Genomic DNA, 17,875 nt, shown 5'->3' with positions numbered 1-17,875 from the left:
TTTAAAAAAAAAAAAAAAAAAATGGGAAACGCAAAGAATGTTTTAACGAAGAATTTTCAAAAACAGTCCTTGCTCCACCGATAGCATACGAGAGCTCTAACGAATCCACAGAATTCACAGAAAAAAAAGGCTACGTTAACGTCATTTATTAGAGTCGAGTGGTGTAAATGCTCCCATGTTGACTTGTTCGAATTATATGTTTGGGTTTTCAGGCCCTCTGCTCTGCAGTGACAGTCATTCAATTTTTCTTCCAAACGGCGTTGTTCACGTGGATGCTTGTCGAAGGAATAAATCTCTACATCAAGTTGGTAAAAGTTTTTTCAGTGGAAAAGCAATATGTGGCATACGTGGCGGTAGGATGGGGTCAGTATATCTTAGTGTTGCTTCTTTATAGGGTTTTTCTGCATTCGCGTACAAGACAGCGATTAAAATACAGCAATGAAAAAAATAGCAATTCAGCGTGGACAGTTTTTCAAGCATTGAACATCTAAAGTCCTTGTATCAGTGAAAGTACGTACATCAAGTCAGTGACTGCGGATGTGCGATTCCTCGACGGCGACTTGAAAAATTGTTTAAACCATTATAACATAACAATTGAAAGCTTAAGTACCACCTATTTTAACAACTGCAAAGTACAGTTCAGGGCTTGCCTTTTTTGACTTAACACTTTTACCTGTATCCGTTTGGAAACCTCTTGTGGTTTGATAAGTTTTTGTTACGCTTAAAACCTGTCTGGGAAGTCGGTAGTATAAATCTCCGGTAAAAGACTTGTAAAACAAAATGACAAGCAAAATGCAAATTGCTGAGAATATGGTATTACTAAGCTCTTAACATGTGATCATTCTTTAATTTGCATCGTGCATTCATGTTTGCCTTCTACTCTCTTGATCCATATATCCAGGCCCATGTACGGAAATCTCTCCGCAAATGTAAAAAAAATGTTTTGTCGCTGCAAAAAGTCGACAGAATATTCGAGAATTTACATGCGCTCGCTCTTTCTCTCTGCTTACTTTTTTGGGCAGGAATTCCAACAGTGATAGTTGGTTTAGTAGCAGCTATAAAGCCCTCGACCTTTGATATGGCAAAAGCTCAGTATAAAGACATCACATGTGGTTCATTAAAACTCACTGCTGAGGTACAGCGAAACAGGTATGACTTATCTTGTTTCTTAATCATTCCAGTCGTAGGATTTTTAAAGCAGTATAAATCCCCTTCACGTGTTCTTATGATTTGTGATTGTACAGGGCTATCCTGCCTTACGACCGACCTGTTAATACGATCACCTCTTCACTTACGTGACCCGAATGAATTCAACTTGACTCAAAATCGTTTCTCAAAACTTTTTACCAAATCCAATCACCTTCGTCGATAACAGGACCAACGGCCAACTTAAACGCTATGTTTAATTAGTTGAAATATGCCAGTCGTTTCCGGCAAAATAGCGATCAGAAGTCGATGATGGGTCAGAAATAAATAACGCCATGGTGACACCATTAATTTTAAAGGAATAAGGAATAAGTCACAATTTACATCAACTCTTGTCGGTGGGTCTCTTAGCGGAGAACAATGGCATAATTTATCATAAACGCATTACCCTTAAGAAGATAGTTTTTATTGATGTTTGAGTCCAATTTTCCTAAAGACAAAATAGCTGGATGCTATCTTACTTAGAAATCCAAAAGAAAACATATATTGATTAACGACACTCAATCGGAAATATATCTCCATAAATTATTGACCATGCATAGGCAAAAATTGAAAGAGAGTTTGCCAAAAGGTAAAGGAAACAAAACGCGATTAACTTTCCAGAACGTTCTCCCGGTGTCGCGAATGTTGTGCATTTTTCCATCGGAAACTTGCGTTAGTTGCGATCAACTAAATATCAAGAATTGCGAGTTATTTGAAGTACCCATTTAAAACTTGATTTTTTTTTTCTGGTGGAGTAAGTATAAAATAGTATAAACTGCAATGAATAGTGTTATTAAAATAATGATAGTAATAACAACCGCATGGTGCAACATATTAGTCTTACTGCTTTTTGATAGATGCTGGATTAACGGAAGTCTGTGGATTTACAAGGGACCAATCTTAGTCATACTTGTGGTATGTAGTGTGAACAGTTACATCAATTAAGTCATACCATCACAACTGTACAAGAGCGGCTGATTGTTGCATTAATATTTTAGTAACCGCTTCCATATGCTTTCCTTAAGTTGTCTCGAAACCATTATTCCTATAGTAGCTTTAAGCTAACTATGTATACAACATAGGATGTTTGTTTTTCTAATGTGTACAAAAAAATGAAAACATGTTACGTTGTTTTTTGCAGGCAAATATGGTGTTGTTTGCCATTCTTCTTCGTGTTATCTTTGGAAAAATCTCTACCAAGTACGGCAAAGATCACGTGACAATGACGAAGTAAGAAAGGTTGACATGTTTAAAAAAATTTTCAATTTATTCAGCGTAAGGAAATTTAAGTCTTGAGATAATAACTGGAAGTAGTTGTTTCCTTACGACGTCATCAAAATTTAAACTCAAAAACGTTAATCCTACAAAGCTACTAATTTTTCGTATTCTAGACATAAAGAACATAAACCCCCTTGCAAATGTTGGTATCGATTTACAATAAAGGCCACTTTTGTCACATTTTTCAATTTTCAGACGTTATAATAATTAAGTAATAACTAAAATCATTTTAAGTGCGAGCGAATCATAGTTTCGGTAGCATCTAACTTACCAATTTCACAGTTCTATGCTTGCCATATTTGTGCCCCCAAAAAGGACACAAGCATAACGGCTGGGTACTAAATACTATATTTTTTTCGAAATTATTTTCGTTAAAAGATCGTAAAAACTATAATTTGGAAAAAAATACGTGTTCCTGGTCTATAATCCAATAGTTTTCTGATACTTTTCATGCAAACAAGCAGTTTTTGTAACACTGACGAAAACCACCGATTTGGAGGAATTTCAACTTAAGACCGTTGACTGACTTAAGGTGACTCCACTGAAATAGAAGGAGTGTTAAAAATTTTCGGAAACTTGGTCCTGGTTACAATTATATTATAAGCATTAAAAAAAATGATATAAAAAATGGGGGTCACCGCGCTAGATTTTGTGTAAAATGGATAAGCGTTATAGAAAACATACGACCCGCGAGGTATATATTAGGAACCACAGTAATCCGAATGGGGAAATATTGCTTCTAGAAAAAAAAAAAATTATTGCATTAAAGTATATATATTAGACTAGCTCAACAAAATAGACTTTGATCTTATATTAAAAACTATTCTTATTGTACAGGAATTAAGATAATGAAAGAAATTAAAGATTTTGCTTCGTGGGCACGCCAACGGCACTTCCCAAAAACGTGTTTATTACGGCATTAAGTTTAAAACATCTCAATGTAGAACCAACCATATGACATTTAAATTAATGTATTAAAAATGGGGGTCACCGTGCTTTTCGGACGGGTGGGGTCGAATTCGACCCTTTCAGAGTCGAAACAATTTTCCCTCCCCTACACAGGTAATTTTTGCTTGTATGAGGCTGCAGTGACGAGAAAAACTATACAGCGGTTATCCAATTACATAAACATGGAATCCGCCATTTTGCTTTCAAGAAAATTTCCAATTTCTCTTCGGTTTCGTCGCTTTACGTTTGTTTACATCTGTGAAAAGGCATGGTGGCAGATTATTTTAATACCGATCAAGGTTTAGAAATGGTGTTTGCGGGCTAGAAGTGATCTTGAGGACGAAGAAAGCTTGGAAGACGATTTTGACGATCGTGGAAACTGTATCTGGCTCGTTGTTCATTTATTTCGTGAGACGGAAGTTTTTCTGAAGGATCGATTCAGCCTTTGCCACCATGTCACAGGTCGTCGCTGCTAGAAAAGGAGATAGAGCTAAGCATTCATTGTTTATCTTCTTAAATGTCTTAGACGAAGTTTAAAAATGGTTGTTTGAACATTTTGGCCAAGTTAAATTGACAGGTTCGATTCGAAGCTCACTGGAAGCTGCCCTAGGAGCTGCTACCACGTGTTTCTCCCTATGTTATACTAGAGTGAAAGTCACATTATTTTGTATTTAGGAAATCGCAGTTGGCTAGATGATTGTGCTTAATGAATAACATGTTAATAGCCTTTTTGATGATGTATACATTGCCTAGAAAAATGTTAAACATCTTGAGAAAATTCTTTCAAACCTAAAAGTTTTTATTTTAATTTGCATATTTGCATAAATTATGTATGTTTATCGGTTGCCAATTAGACGGACATAAATAATTTGTTTATGTTTTGGATCAAAAAATGTTCAGAATTTTATTAGCTTTCTAACCATATATAACATGTGTGTATTACTGTAAAGTGTACTCCTTGATAAAAGCATTTTGTTTTGTAGCCCTGAAAACCATTTTCTGTCTAAAAAATATTCAGTCTGAAAAGGGTTAAGAGAAAACGACCATTTATTTCCCTACCGACCTTAGCCTGAAGGGAATCTCGTAGTGTTCTGTGTGCGCGCAGAATAAATGACGCGAAACTTATGCGCAGCAAGGATGCGCAATGCAATTCAGTGGAGTCACCTTAAGTGGCTGCTGCTCTCTTACATCGAATTTTATGTATTGCTCCATGACATGTTACAGTTAACTTTTGCGAAATTTACTTTGTATGGACTACAATGAGTGCCAAAAGTGTGTGAGCGCCAAGAGCAATCTACACTGGATTTGAAGTGAAATAATAGCAACATTAAAATAAACACTAATTTCAACGGTCTCAACTATTTTTGTCGTCCATAGTAGTCTTCAATTTAACAAATTTTGTTCACGGACAGTGCATGTATGAGATGAGACTCTCTGCTATTCCACTTGTTATTACACCGAATATCGCGGTTGTAACTGTTAAAAGTTGAAGAATTTTTGTTACTTTGTGCAAATCAAAGAAGACGCAAGATTATAAGATTTCCTTCTAAGCAGTAGTAACACGGCCTCGTATTTTTACACTTTCAAGGAAAGGCCTGAGAAGCATTGTCGCCCTTCTTCCTTTGCTGGGTGTCACGTGGTTGCTGGGATTTTTCATCGAGTTTCATACCGCTGTGGGATATGTGTTTATTTTACTAAACTCTACACAGGTTTGTTGTTTGGTCTATGTGGATTCGTGGTAAATTAGTTGTATGTTGTTTATATAACTCCGGTGACCGGCGGCGGCAGATATTAGACAATTTTCGAAACTGTATCTGTATCTTTTTATCGAGGACACGTGTGACAATTGTAATATGTGCAGCATGTCCTAACGCTTAAAGTATTCATTTTCTCTCTTTTTCATTTATCTTTTCAACGAATTTTATATAGATCGTGTATTGAATGAATATATTTTTAGATGAAATATAATTTTTAATTTTAATCTAGCATAATATTTAGACATGACATTTTAGCATAGTTTATAGTACTACTTTTATTTTCCATTTTTTGTTTGTTATTTTAGTGTCCTCAGTTAGCTTAATAGCTTAATACTCGGACATTTAAATAAAGTTTATTCATTCGTTCGTTCGTTCATTTATTCATTCATCCGACTAGGAAAGATCTTTGTAAGATCGTGCGAACACGTTAAACTCTCTGAAAAAAAATTCTTGTGATTGCAATCAGTATCGGCACACTGTAACAGTAAAAGTAAAGAAAAAGAATGCAATAATAGCTTCATTCCATGGTCGTAATTGTAATATAACAATCTGTTCAAGATCAACTATTTAAAACTCCAAAAAAAAAAACATTAGAAAGGGAATTACAAATGTTATCCGTGTAAAAGTGTGATACCTGCGCATGGATTTATGCTTGGTTATGAAATCGTGATACATTGTAAATTAATAATTCTATAAGAATAAACACGGCATTCCTCAGGAAATGCAATTCATGTAAGTATTATTAACTTGTTGTAATACGTTGTTGTTTTATTTTTGTAGGGAATCGTGTTTTTCATCTTTCATTGTGTTTTGGATGACCAGGTAAAAAGTCAAATAAAACAGCCTTTCTTTAATAAATACAATCAAAACCGCCCGCGATTAAGATGATAGGATGTACAAAGGGAAAAAAGTTGTTTTAATTCTAACCGGTGGGATAAAAGGTATCGGTGGTCATTGTACTTCGTGGCTATTCCGAAACGTCCGGTTGAATAGACACAGATACTGAGAAGGGCATGCAATTAGGTTGTTTAAAAATGGCACTAGAAGATGCCTACAGCCTAATCTAGTACGGTGAGTGGAAAAAATGGCGAGAGGACTGCTATTCAACTAACCGAACGCCTGGAACAGGCCACCTACAGCCCAAAATGAAATTGTATCCAACTAAGAATAAAAGCCTTATGAACAACTGTCAACGTATAGCTCAAAAATGAACCTTCCACTCCCTCTATGATTGTGCAAAATACGCTTGAAAGAGAAAATAACATTTCACAGTATATTTATTCGTTTTAAGGTTCAAGATGCTCTTCGGAAATTGTTTGTGAAAACCAGAGCAGACTCTAGGACAAGAGCAAAACCAGCATCCAATCTCAATACGACACCTGGTGTGGAAGGAAACTTCATGGCTAATGTCATGGAGATTTTTGGTACGTTCTAGATTTTGAGAAAGCCATATTTTAATTTAGCTGTATTCACATTAGGAAGGCTCATCCTCGGTGTAAGAACATGGGAAACGCACTAGTGACGTAAAACAAGCATAAGAACACCATGTTTGCTAGTTACTAGTCTCAAATGCTCAGTCGCGGAGGAATCTGGAACGAGTGGTTTAATTGGAAAGACACGGCCATACGTCGTAAATTTCCTTGTGCTTGTGCGGTGTTTCATTATCACACGGTATAAAAAGAAACGGGAAAATTTTGATCCTTATGTTTGTGCTTGCTCTTGTTCTTATAGTTGCGTCGCTAGTGAAAACCAGGCTTTTGTCTGTTGTTGCTATTACGCGATCCGTGATTCTGTTTCACAGTAGAGTTGGTTCACAGCCCTGTTCCTCAGTTGCCCCTTGTTGTGAACAACTACCTGCAGCAAACGCCTTCGAAAACACAATGTAATATGGTAAATTCGCTAATCCTTTGTTTGCTATTCTTATTGGTCGCTTAGTAATTAAATTTACGAAATTCCAAAATATGATTTATTAATATTACACAATTGGCCCTAAAATATGCATCCTGTCTTAAAGCATTAGCACTGACGTGAAACCAGGTGGGTGTGGTCGATTTTTTCACCAAACAGCTCGTAAGCCATATTCAGTAGGAATAACTGTGTAGGTTAAACTCTGAAGTTAAGTTCTGGTTTAGAGTTACCCACATAAAAATTATGTACCAAATATGAAAAAGTGAAAGTTATAACGAAAATTATTTTTTATTTTATTTTTGTTTTCATTCCTTATAGAGGATAAAAAGGAGACGATGACTGCGACGATGAAGCATTGCACTCAGCATTATGAAACTCCATTATAAAAGGAAATAAGAAAATATAATATCGCATAATAAGTATAAGTAGAGAACTAACGACCGAATACCTTATAGCATGCCATATCGATACCTTAAAGAGGTTATGGTGTCCATTAGTTCTAATAATTACTTTGACTACACGTTGAAAACACAATCGGTGTCTTTAAAAATCGAGAAGCTTTAGTCTGAGGAATCGAGATTGATGAAATACATTGTAGAAGTAGCACAACCCCTCCTCCATAAAAAAAATTCGACCCTCTAAAAATAGCGTGAGAGAGTAGTATTAGATTGTAGTATTTTTTTCGACCTTTACGGCTTATACACCTCAGTTAAATTCCCTCAGATAAAAGAAACAACAACAACAACAAACAGAGAATCAACAAACACGCTTTGCTTAGACTTAGTATGCAGGTAGGTCAAATATTGCACTAAACGGATCCCTCTTTGACCACTGCGGAAAGCGTAAAAGTGAAACAGTTAAAGCAAAATTTGCTTGCAGTACAGCCTTAAGGGTGCTGATATACGATACTTATAATTATCCTAGTAGAGCTTTTTCTTAAACAATGTACACCTCATTGCAACAACGTTGTCATAGAAAGAGAAAAAAAAATAAAATAGGTTGTATATATAGGCAAAACATCACATTATGGGGTTGAAGTATTTGCAAAACAAAAAGTAATCGTTATATTAACAGGCTTTCGGCTATTCCTTCTCACAATACAATTCAGCACATGAAACATGCATTGGGCTGTCCCTGTGAATGATGCAAGCTATTTTAAACAAAGGTTAAGCTAATTAATTCCTATATGTTTTTTTTTTTCATTTTTCTTTTTCATATGACGCTATTGCAATAAGGTGTATACAATGTACTTTTGTATTGTATATTTACGTGTATTTGAAATGGGAGCATGATACAATGTAATGTAACCTGAATGTGTTTCTTGTAATGTGATCGTAATGAAATAAATAAATCGTTACGAAAACCACGTCATTGGTTATCATTATGATAATATTGATGAATTTTAAGGATCTTTCAGATCAAGTTAAATAATCCGATCGAAGCTTTATTCTTTCGACTTTGAGTTCTTCTCTGTGAACTCCAAGTACTTTCTTTTTAAAGATAAGATGTTCTACATGACACGAGCATGGGACAAAGAAAAATTCTGAGTCCCCGACGGGAATCGAACCCATGGCCTCCCAGATACCGGTTGGGCGCTCTTACCAACTGAGCTACGAGAGACTCGTTGTGAGCTGGGCCATTTTACCAGGTTGATATGTGACACGCGTCCTGCATACTGCTAGGATCAGCAATGTCGAATTTATCAAGTTTTGTAGTAAATAATAAAGATGGTAAATTTTAAGCTCGGTAATAAATAATAAAGATAAGATGTTCTACATGACACGAGCATGGGACAAAGAAAAATTCTGAGTCCCCGACGGGAATCGAACCCGAGGCCATGGGTTCGATTCCCGTCGGGGACTCAGAATTTTTCTTTGTCCCATGCTCGTGTCATGTAGAACATCTTATCTTTATTATTTATTACCGAGCTTACAATTTACCATCTTTATTATTTACTACTTTTTTTTGTGCTGAAAAGTACAAGTACTCTCTCTTTTTGAGAGGAAATCGAGTATAAGGTCATAAAAAAGAGAAAAGGGCGTAGAAAATGGTTAACGCAGGTGTTTGCGTGCCCACCTTGCTATCTAGTCAAGTCATTTCTATTTACAATTTCCCTGATAATAATTAAACAAAATATATGTATTTCAAACAAAAATTCACTTTTTTATGTGAGACATACAACTTACCGATATATGGGGAAAGGAATATGAGACGGTGCCAATCTTCATTATATTTTTGCCTTTAAATTCAACGTTACGTGTTTTAGATCCATTATTCGAAACGAGTTAATATTTTATTTGAAATTTCAAATGAAAGAACTTCAAATACGCAAGGTAATGGCGTATAATACGTAAAATTACAATTCGTGTTTGCAGTAGAATCGAGTAGAACGTTGACCTCAGCAATCCAAGCATTTTTATTCATTGTGAGCAGTGAGAACGTAAAGTTTTAATGCGTTTACTTTTGAATTCATGAGCTGTGTTTGCGTTTTCCTTTTATAAATAACTTAAGCAGATATTGCACGAATAACAGATCTGAACTTTAACAATAAACTCGCAGGATCAGGAAAAAGAACTCGCGATTTTTAAACAAATGGATGTCACAGGATGATATATTTACTATTTATTGTATGTTACCTTTAAACGGTTGGAATAGCAAAGGCGACGCGAGAATTCTAAAGATGTTTCCTATGTGGCTAAATTAGCGGAAAGCAAGGAAAATGTTTTGCTGCCCGGGTGGCTAAACTAGGAAACATTGTTGCGGAAACACTGTTCCTTGTCATGTTTCCTATGTGGCTAAATTAGCGGAAAGCAAGGAAAATGTTTTGCTGCCCGGGTGGCTAAACTAGAAAACAATGTTCCGGGAGCAAACTGTCACGCATGCGCATAAACTAGTCTACATTGTCTCCATGGTGGCTAAACTGGGCAACATATGTTTCGGAAGCAAAATTTGAGTCCGGGAAGCAAAATTGTTTTTGACTTGAGGCAAAAACATTTTTTTACTTTCGTGAGGCAAAATTTGTTTCCGCAACATATGTTTCCCGCGTGGCTAAACTGGGAAACATTTGCGTCAGCAATAATGTTTCCTAGTTTAGCCAGGCCTTAATAATATCCTTAACTTAGGCTTGATTCGATTCTAATATTATTGTATTCTTTTTTATTTTTTTTTTTTTTAAGAAGATCTGTATTGCATAACTTACTATAAAAAATAACGATATATACATACATAAACTGCACCAAAAATGGAATAAAGTCCCTGACAATTCTAACGATCTGAAGTACCTGACTAAACTTTGTTTATCTATTGTTGCAATTTTGCGAGTAAGGACCAGAATCATTCATGGTCATTTTGCGAATACGGCAACGATATAAATTTTGCCCCCAGGTCATTTATAATAAAGAGTAACCAGTTATTAGATTGCGTACACACTGTCTAGATTATTCCATGACTTATTCTTTTATTGTGATAATTTTGCAATTACTATTATGAAAAATATAAACAATTTGTTAAATATTATAGGATGCCCAGGTAAAAATTTTTATTGTGATAATTTTACAATTACTATAATAAAAAATTTAAATAATTTTGTTAAATATTATAGGATACCCTGGCAGAATCAACATGGCAACCGTATCTGCAAAATTGACTGTTGTACCACATCAATGTCCATTATGAAACTGTTTAACTTTTCGGGTGAAGTTTTCTCAGAACAGGTGGACCTAAAAGGTTTAGGTCAGCCCACATTACTATTAGCCACTGTCACATTTGAGAGTGGGTTGTATTGTGGCTTCACACCTCATCTACAGTTTGTAATTGGTTTTATAACAGTAAGATACATGAAATTGTAAGTCCATACGTATGACTCTTGGCATGTTTTTTACTTTGCATTCATTCATTATAAAGAATTCTTCCTCTACGATCTTATTAGACAAGCCGCCTAAAAAAACAAAACACACAAAAACGGTTGAATAGGCTCCTTTTTATCCAACTTAGCTTTCCATTAACTTTAATAAAACTAATATTGCACGATATTCAGTGCTCCAAGAAGTAATTAGCTATTATCAACGTCATAAATTGTAACTCGGAGAAATAATCATACGCCAACCAATGACCGAATGTCACAATATCTTATATTAATTATATTTTGCATCCAACTTAGCCTTTTATCCAACACTCATTTATCCAACTTAGCTTTCCACTTAAAACTGATATTGCACGATATCCAGTGTTTTAAGAAGTAATTAGCTATTATCAACGTTATAAATTGTAACTCGGAGAAGTAATTATATGCCAACCAATGATCGAATGCCTTGATATCTTATATAAATAAATTATATTTTGTTTTTCTACAAAGCGAATTCAACATAACGGTGTGGTCGACGTTTTAATTTCCTCAGCAGTAATTGTACGAAACCATCACTTCAATTGGTAAGTAAAGGTGTGAATTTTTAGTAATATCTTTTGTATTAAGGGTTCTAGGGCCAATTTCATATTCTTTCAAATCGGGATTAAAACCATCCCTTCATGCATGGATAACTGTTTTTACCCTTATAATAAAAATCGGAACAAGACAGGTTTTGCTGTTGAAATTTTGCCAGAACGTTATTGCGAAATTTTGCCAGAACGGAATGAAAACTAAACACGTGTCAATATTTTAAGGTCCGCACAATTTAAAACGATAAGCGTTGAACGAGCGGGGGCAACGACGCGTTTTCCTTTAAAAGTTGTTCGCCAAATGTTCAGCTCTACAAGCAATTTATGTCCAAGGGCTAGAGCCTAAGACCAGGATTAGTAGGATTGTGTTTATCTGTATATCTATATTCTAACTGAAGTATCAGTGCAAGGAAAAACAGCACTTTCATTATCCACCTAAAGGCGCTCTGAAACTTTATACTGCCACAAGAAAGTTAGAACCGGGGCGATCAATCGAGATCAATATCACAATACATTCGCTAGTTATCTTTAAGAGCTTTTAACATGTTCTAAAACCATACGCGATTTTCTAAAATGCCATTTATTATCGAAAAATGATCTTTTTACCCAAATTTTTACCAAAATGGATTATATTTTGGCAAAAGTTGGCAGTTCTAGACTGTTTTGTGATCGTTAATAATATAACTATACTATACTCAAGTCAAAAACTCCACCAGGCCAGAAAACTAAGCGTTAGTGCTAAAATGGCCATATTTTACATTGGTAATGCCGTATGTAAAACGTGCCTTAAAAGTCTTATTTTTGCCACATTGGTTTGACAAAAATTAAACACCTTGCGATTCTATTTGACCAAAACGAAAAAAAAATCTTACAATACCCATGTTTTGTAGGGAGATTTTGCCAAAAAATGAAAATTTAATTTTCTTCTGGCAGAAAAACCATCTTCGATCGCTGATTTTTGCCAAAGAGAATTTTTTGGGGTAAGATTTGCATATAACGATCAAATTATTTTCAGGATGCTTTATTGGAATTGGACATTACAATTTATATTGTTATTTACTGCCAGATGGCAAATGTCGTTTAAAATTTCCACTGACATTCTGCCTCCAGACGCAAAAATGTCGGTGAAAATTTCAACCGATAGTTTGCCTTCAGACGGAAAATGTCCGTGGAAGTTTTCACCGACATATTTCTCAAAGAAAGCCAATATCAATTGAAATTTCCACCAGGATTCTGCTGCCAAACGGCCAATGTCATGCAGCTGACATATCCACTGACATTTTACTGAAATAGACGAAATATCGGCGAACATTTTCATTTACCGCAAAATATAAACAAAATGTTGATAACAAAATATCGGAAGGAAGTTTTAGGAACACGTTGCCTCGGCGTCATTAACCCACGTTTAACTAACGACCAGAACGTTCTCAACTGGTAAGAAAAACCTTAGCCTGTTCTGTAACTGCTTATTTTTATTACCTCTCGGACGTACAAGCAAACTCACACCCTCACCATCATACAAGGGGGGGGGGGGGGGTATATGGAACCCCCTCCCCAGGGTTTTCGTTCTATTAAGGCACAGCGAAATTATTTTGCATTGAGTCGAAAGCCCTTTGCTTACTCTACAAGATGACATAATTTTTAATGGCTGTAACGTCACATGACGTCATGTGACGTCATTAGAGCCGTCATCTTGGATTTCACCATTTTCTTAGAAAGTCGGAAAATAACAATTTGATGTAAAATCATGCCAGAATGCTAATGGATGTAAAAATAAACAAATCTTACAATTATGTCTCAAAAAATGGGAAAAAATAACAAAAATGTAAAAAATGACGATTTTTGGCCAGACTTGCCTGTTATCATGACGCTGCCATGGCAACGTCAAATATCATTGACACATGGTTGACATATCAAAATTTTTGCAAGGAATGAATGAACAGCTACTGAAATTTTCAGCATTAATTAAAGAGTAAATCCTCTTTTGTTTAGGTCTTGAGGCAAAATGTCGGTGGAAAATTTCAACAGACATTTGGCGTCTAGAGACGGAATAATTTCCACCGACATTTTACTAACAGAGAGAAAATGTCAGTGAAAATTTTCACCGACATTTTCATCGTCAATATGACTCTGTCATTAAAATGTCAGAGGAAATTTCCATCGACATGTTCTTTCTGTCAGTAAAATGCTGGTGGAAATTTACATCAACATTTTGCTTCTGTTAGTTCAAATACAGCGGAAATTTGCAAGTTTTTAATACATTGACCGTGGGTAATAATTTTACAAAAAATGCATTTTTTACCAAAGCGCTTTGATTTTCGTAAAAGTAAGGAACTTTAAGAGCTTTTTTTGCGTGTCATAGTTTGGTACAATGTGAAACAACTAGGTCAAAAATTTAAATTAAAAATAGAGGCTAGAGAAGAATGTTGGCAAAAAAGCACGAAAACCGTTTGTTTTTGCCAGATTTTTGTTGTTTTAGAAACTTCACTAGTACTATGGTTTTGAACGTGTTTTGTACAGTTCCCCATTAATCAGGGCGTGCAGTAATCTACTTTTAGCGATAATATGGCAATACTTTATATTTTTATTCCATTGTTTTCTTTTCTTTTTCTTTCTTCTCGTTTTTCCCAACTACGAGAATTTTTGTTTCCATTGTGGTACTAGTACTTTAAAGGACCCTAGTCAGGCCCCGTCATTTTCGATATCATCGAAATTATGAAAATTGTATGGTCAAGCAAAATCGCATTGCATTGGAAGACTTCTAGCACGTACTTTCCATAGACGCATTTTATTTGCATGACGTTTAAATTGGATGCCTCTCCTTTTCGACTGCTCTTTTTGAAGATCATCTTAGTATATGTGATCACCTAAACACAGACCTGTAAAATCCCCTTAGCCTTTACTTTAAGACTAATTGTTAATCGGCATATTTTTATAATTATGATTATTATTTGTTTTCACAGAGTATTTCTAAATGAAAGTAAAAACAGCAATGGGTAAGGAGGCAATTCAGATTTTTGGATTCGTGACTATCGCCTTGTTAACCTACATGAAAGGTAACTCATTTCAAACCTCGTTTCTTTAGCTTTACTTTTGGACGTATCAGGGGAGGGGGGGGGGGGGGGGGAGGGGGTGAAGCCACCCCTACATGCATGGAGCTTTACTCGCAATTTTGCAAAGAAGGCTTGTTATGTTCTTCCAACGTTTTGGCAGCTTTAATCATCAGGAAGGGAGGGTGAGGACGGGGGACGGGGGAGATGAAGAAGCAAAGCCTTATGGAACCTCGGATTGCCGAATCCAAAAGTTAGCGTAAATGTTTCTTCCTCTGGTGGCACGTGTGAAATGTCTAAACTAAAAGAGAGTACGACTGAAAAGACTGTAGCTAAAGCGGTTTTAAAGTTGTAGCTGGCAAGTCTTTCTTATATACTTTAATAACAAATTTAAAAACGTTCTATGGCCGGTTAAGTCGTTTCAAATTATGAGCTTTCATTTCGATTGTCAGTCTGTAATCTTTGACAAATAAGGAACTATCCGGTAAAAAGTGTGAAGTAGAAAAAAATAATAGAAAGAATAAAAAAATACTTTTGTTTCGAGTTATTGTCTGCCAGCTTTTTGCTTACTTGATATTGCTGTGTTCCAGTATTTTCCTTAGGCTAAAAAATGTGCCCAAAATTTTCTAGGCATTCCGAGTTGTTGATCCAAAATTTAAAATTTGCAGTTTTTTTGCGATTTTTTTTTCTCTGTGCTATTTTCTTAAAGAAATTGCAAACATGTTCCGTGTTTCTATCGAGTTACAGAAACACGAGTGGAAGTCTGGGAGAACGAGAAATGCTGTGGGAACGGGGCCGATAGGCGAGTGTTTCCACAACGTTTTCGAGTTCTCCCAAACTACCACGAGTAATAATAACAGAGCCACAATTTATGTTCTTATTCAATTACAGGGGATTAAGAATACTTTTAGATCATATGTGCTTTATTTTTCTTATTTTTTATTTTATTTCTGAACTGCTCACATTCTTAGAAAGAACTGGTATTGTAAATTTCTTGACTTATCTTTCTATGATGGAACTACATTAAAACAGTGAGTACGAAGGTACATCTTATCACGCACATGTATTAACAAAGCAAATACAAAAGAAGGTACGGAAAGACCAAGATGAAGAAGATTGCGTTATCGGTTTTGAAGAACGACTATACTGAACAGTTTTCTTGTTTATAAGTAACTTTGAATTACAGTGCAAATACTTGAACCGGGACAGTTTGAACAAAGTTAACCAATTGCAGCGATAATTGATAACAATGGATGGCGACCTTTTTCGTTAGCGGACCAATGACGTTTAAGAATTGAAACAATAAGTTTACAACAAAATTTGAAAACTCAGCAACGTTGCAAATAGATGCGGACCTCTCAGGAAACCCTTCTTTCTTTTGATTGGTTAGTTTCGATCCTAAATTTTTAAGAACATCTGAAGGTTCTTACGGCGGTCTTCGAGCTTTCGAGTTACATCTAAATTGTTAGGGCTTGAAATATTTTTCCGCCTTGATCAAGTTCGGTCTTGTGACGAAAATATAGATGAGGCGTTAGCATATAAATTCGAATAAAACAAACCTTTATTGACCTTCACTTTTACAACATTATATGGCTCTAACCAAACTCTGCGTTGTAAAAATCGACTAAACTGCAACGCCTCGAATAATTTTCGCAGTTAGCCTTTCCGCTCTACTTATGCTGGGCTTACATAGTTTCTCAATTTCGAAATGTTCAACGACAGCTCCGACCATTTTTGATCGTGGAGGTGTTGCTCACCTTCTGGGCATAGACGAATTGTTCAAATCATAATCCCTCAAATCGTTTCTAACAAAGTGCCGGCTACTCTTGACCTCAGTCGCGATTAACTGTTGATTCATTCCGGTGTGTTGCAGGTCTAAAACCCGCTCTCGTAACAACTGCGAATGTCGGCGACCATTGTCATATATTCCCCCTTCACGATTAAATCTGATCATGAGATGAATATTTTTGACAAAAGCCATTTTACGGAATATTTTTGCACTCGAAACGAAAACTTTTTAACCGTTTCGAAACAAAACGAAAAAATCATTTCAAATTTGGGATCAAAACTAACCAATCAAAAGAAAGAAGGGTTTCCTGAGAGGTCCGCATCTATTAGCAACGTTGCTGAGTTTTCAAATTTTGTTGTAAACTTATTGTTTCAATTCTTAAACGTCATTGGTCCGCTAACGAAAAAGGTCGCCATCCATTGTTATCAATTATCGCTGCGATTGGTTAACTTTGTTCAAACTGTCCCGGTTCGAGTATTCGCACTGTAACGCCCGGGAGACATATTTGTTGCACTAAATTTTTACGTTTTGTCATTAATATCCATGAAATCAATTTCTTTGCTAACAAAGGATCGGGCAAAATTTTACAAAATGAACTAAACTGAACCTTCACACAGTCCAGCCATTTAATGAGTGCCTTCTCGTTAACCGATCGCCCGTTTAATAAGCGCCACTCCTTTTAGAAAGCACTCCAGTCGCTCAATCGAGTATTAGCGCAGTTAAATTAATTTTGAATTTATGAATATTTCTAAACGTTACACCTCTTTTCCTTTTCTTCTATTTTCAGCCCAAACCTCAACTTCCATCCCCCAACCCACCATAGGCAAGGCTTCATTGTCACTTTATTTAATTAAAATACGGGTAACCTGACTTACTACTATTATTAATTGACTGTAACATTTTGTTTTTATTTGCGCTGCTCCTTCTTCTATTGAATGCTCTTAAGGGGTTATGGCGTGCCTTGATCACCATCGAAACCAAAGACAGCCCGGGGACCGATGGCTCGCAAACTCGACAACTAACTGTACCTGCACTGACCCAAATCTCGTAACTTGCCAATTACTAAATGAGCCTTTTTGTATGGATATCAGCGGGAACTTGCGTAAGAATGGGGAGACGTGGATGAACAGCTCCTGTGTGTATTGTTCGTGTATCAATGGCAGTATTAACTGTACTGGATATAATGTCAATATTACTTATGGATTGTTTAGTGTCGAATTGTCTCCTACCTGTGAAAAGTGTCATCTTCCGTTGAGCGCACTAGTACTAGGGAACCTTCATACTTGCAAAGGTAAGCTAAACTTTTTTTCCAGTTATTCCCACGTCACAGTGCAGACTGATGATCACGTGCTTTTACATGTCTTAAGTTGTTCAAATTGTTACACCCAGCTCAGGTTAAATCAATGCGTTTTTTAAGTAGATGATATTTTGAAATAGCGACAGAAAGTTAAGGGAGCGCTGCTATGAATAACCTTCCATTAAAATACTATTCATCAACCACATCCTAACAATAGTATTGCCTC

The 17,875-nt window shown here is 35.8% G+C and overlaps 2 protein-coding genes and 1 long non-coding RNA gene across 3 annotated transcripts in view; 2 read left to right on the top strand and 1 right to left on the bottom strand.

Moving 5' to 3' along the window:
* The window catches only part of LOC144642890 (uncharacterized), a 39,924-nt gene extending 31,490 nt beyond the window's left edge, over window positions 1-8,434 (top strand). Inside the window, exons 21-28 of the mRNA XM_078501991.1 lie at window positions 213-363; window positions 1,023-1,149; window positions 2,046-2,103; window positions 2,330-2,418; window positions 5,003-5,123; window positions 5,952-5,993; window positions 6,463-6,595; window positions 7,398-8,434. Coding sequence (XP_078358117.1) covers window positions 213-363; window positions 1,023-1,149; window positions 2,046-2,103; window positions 2,330-2,418; window positions 5,003-5,123; window positions 5,952-5,993; window positions 6,463-6,595; window positions 7,398-7,465 — 789 coding nt within the window. The 3' untranslated portion in view covers window positions 7,466-8,434. The remainder of the gene's footprint in view (window positions 1-212; window positions 364-1,022; window positions 1,150-2,045; window positions 2,104-2,329; window positions 2,419-5,002; window positions 5,124-5,951; window positions 5,994-6,462; window positions 6,596-7,397) is intronic.
* The window catches only part of LOC144642897 (uncharacterized), a 112,333-nt gene that overhangs the window by 43,236 nt on the left and 51,222 nt on the right, over window positions 1-17,875 (bottom strand). The gene's annotated exons all lie outside the window — the stretch shown is intronic.
* On the top strand, window positions 11,446-17,846 carry LOC144642990 (uncharacterized). Its single transcript, XR_013568825.1, has 3 exons — window positions 11,446-11,507; window positions 14,477-14,569; window positions 17,299-17,846. It is a non-coding gene; the product is annotated as an uncharacterized LOC144642990 (long non-coding RNA).

This window comes from Oculina patagonica, chromosome 2, assembly GCF_052425735.1.
Source record: "Oculina patagonica isolate OP01 chromosome 2, crgOcupat, whole genome shotgun sequence".
Taxonomy (NCBI): domain Eukaryota; kingdom Metazoa; phylum Cnidaria; class Anthozoa; order Scleractinia; family Oculinidae; genus Oculina; species Oculina patagonica.
The sequence above is the reverse complement of the archived record's forward strand: the minus strand, read 5'-3'. Positions and strand labels throughout refer to the sequence as shown.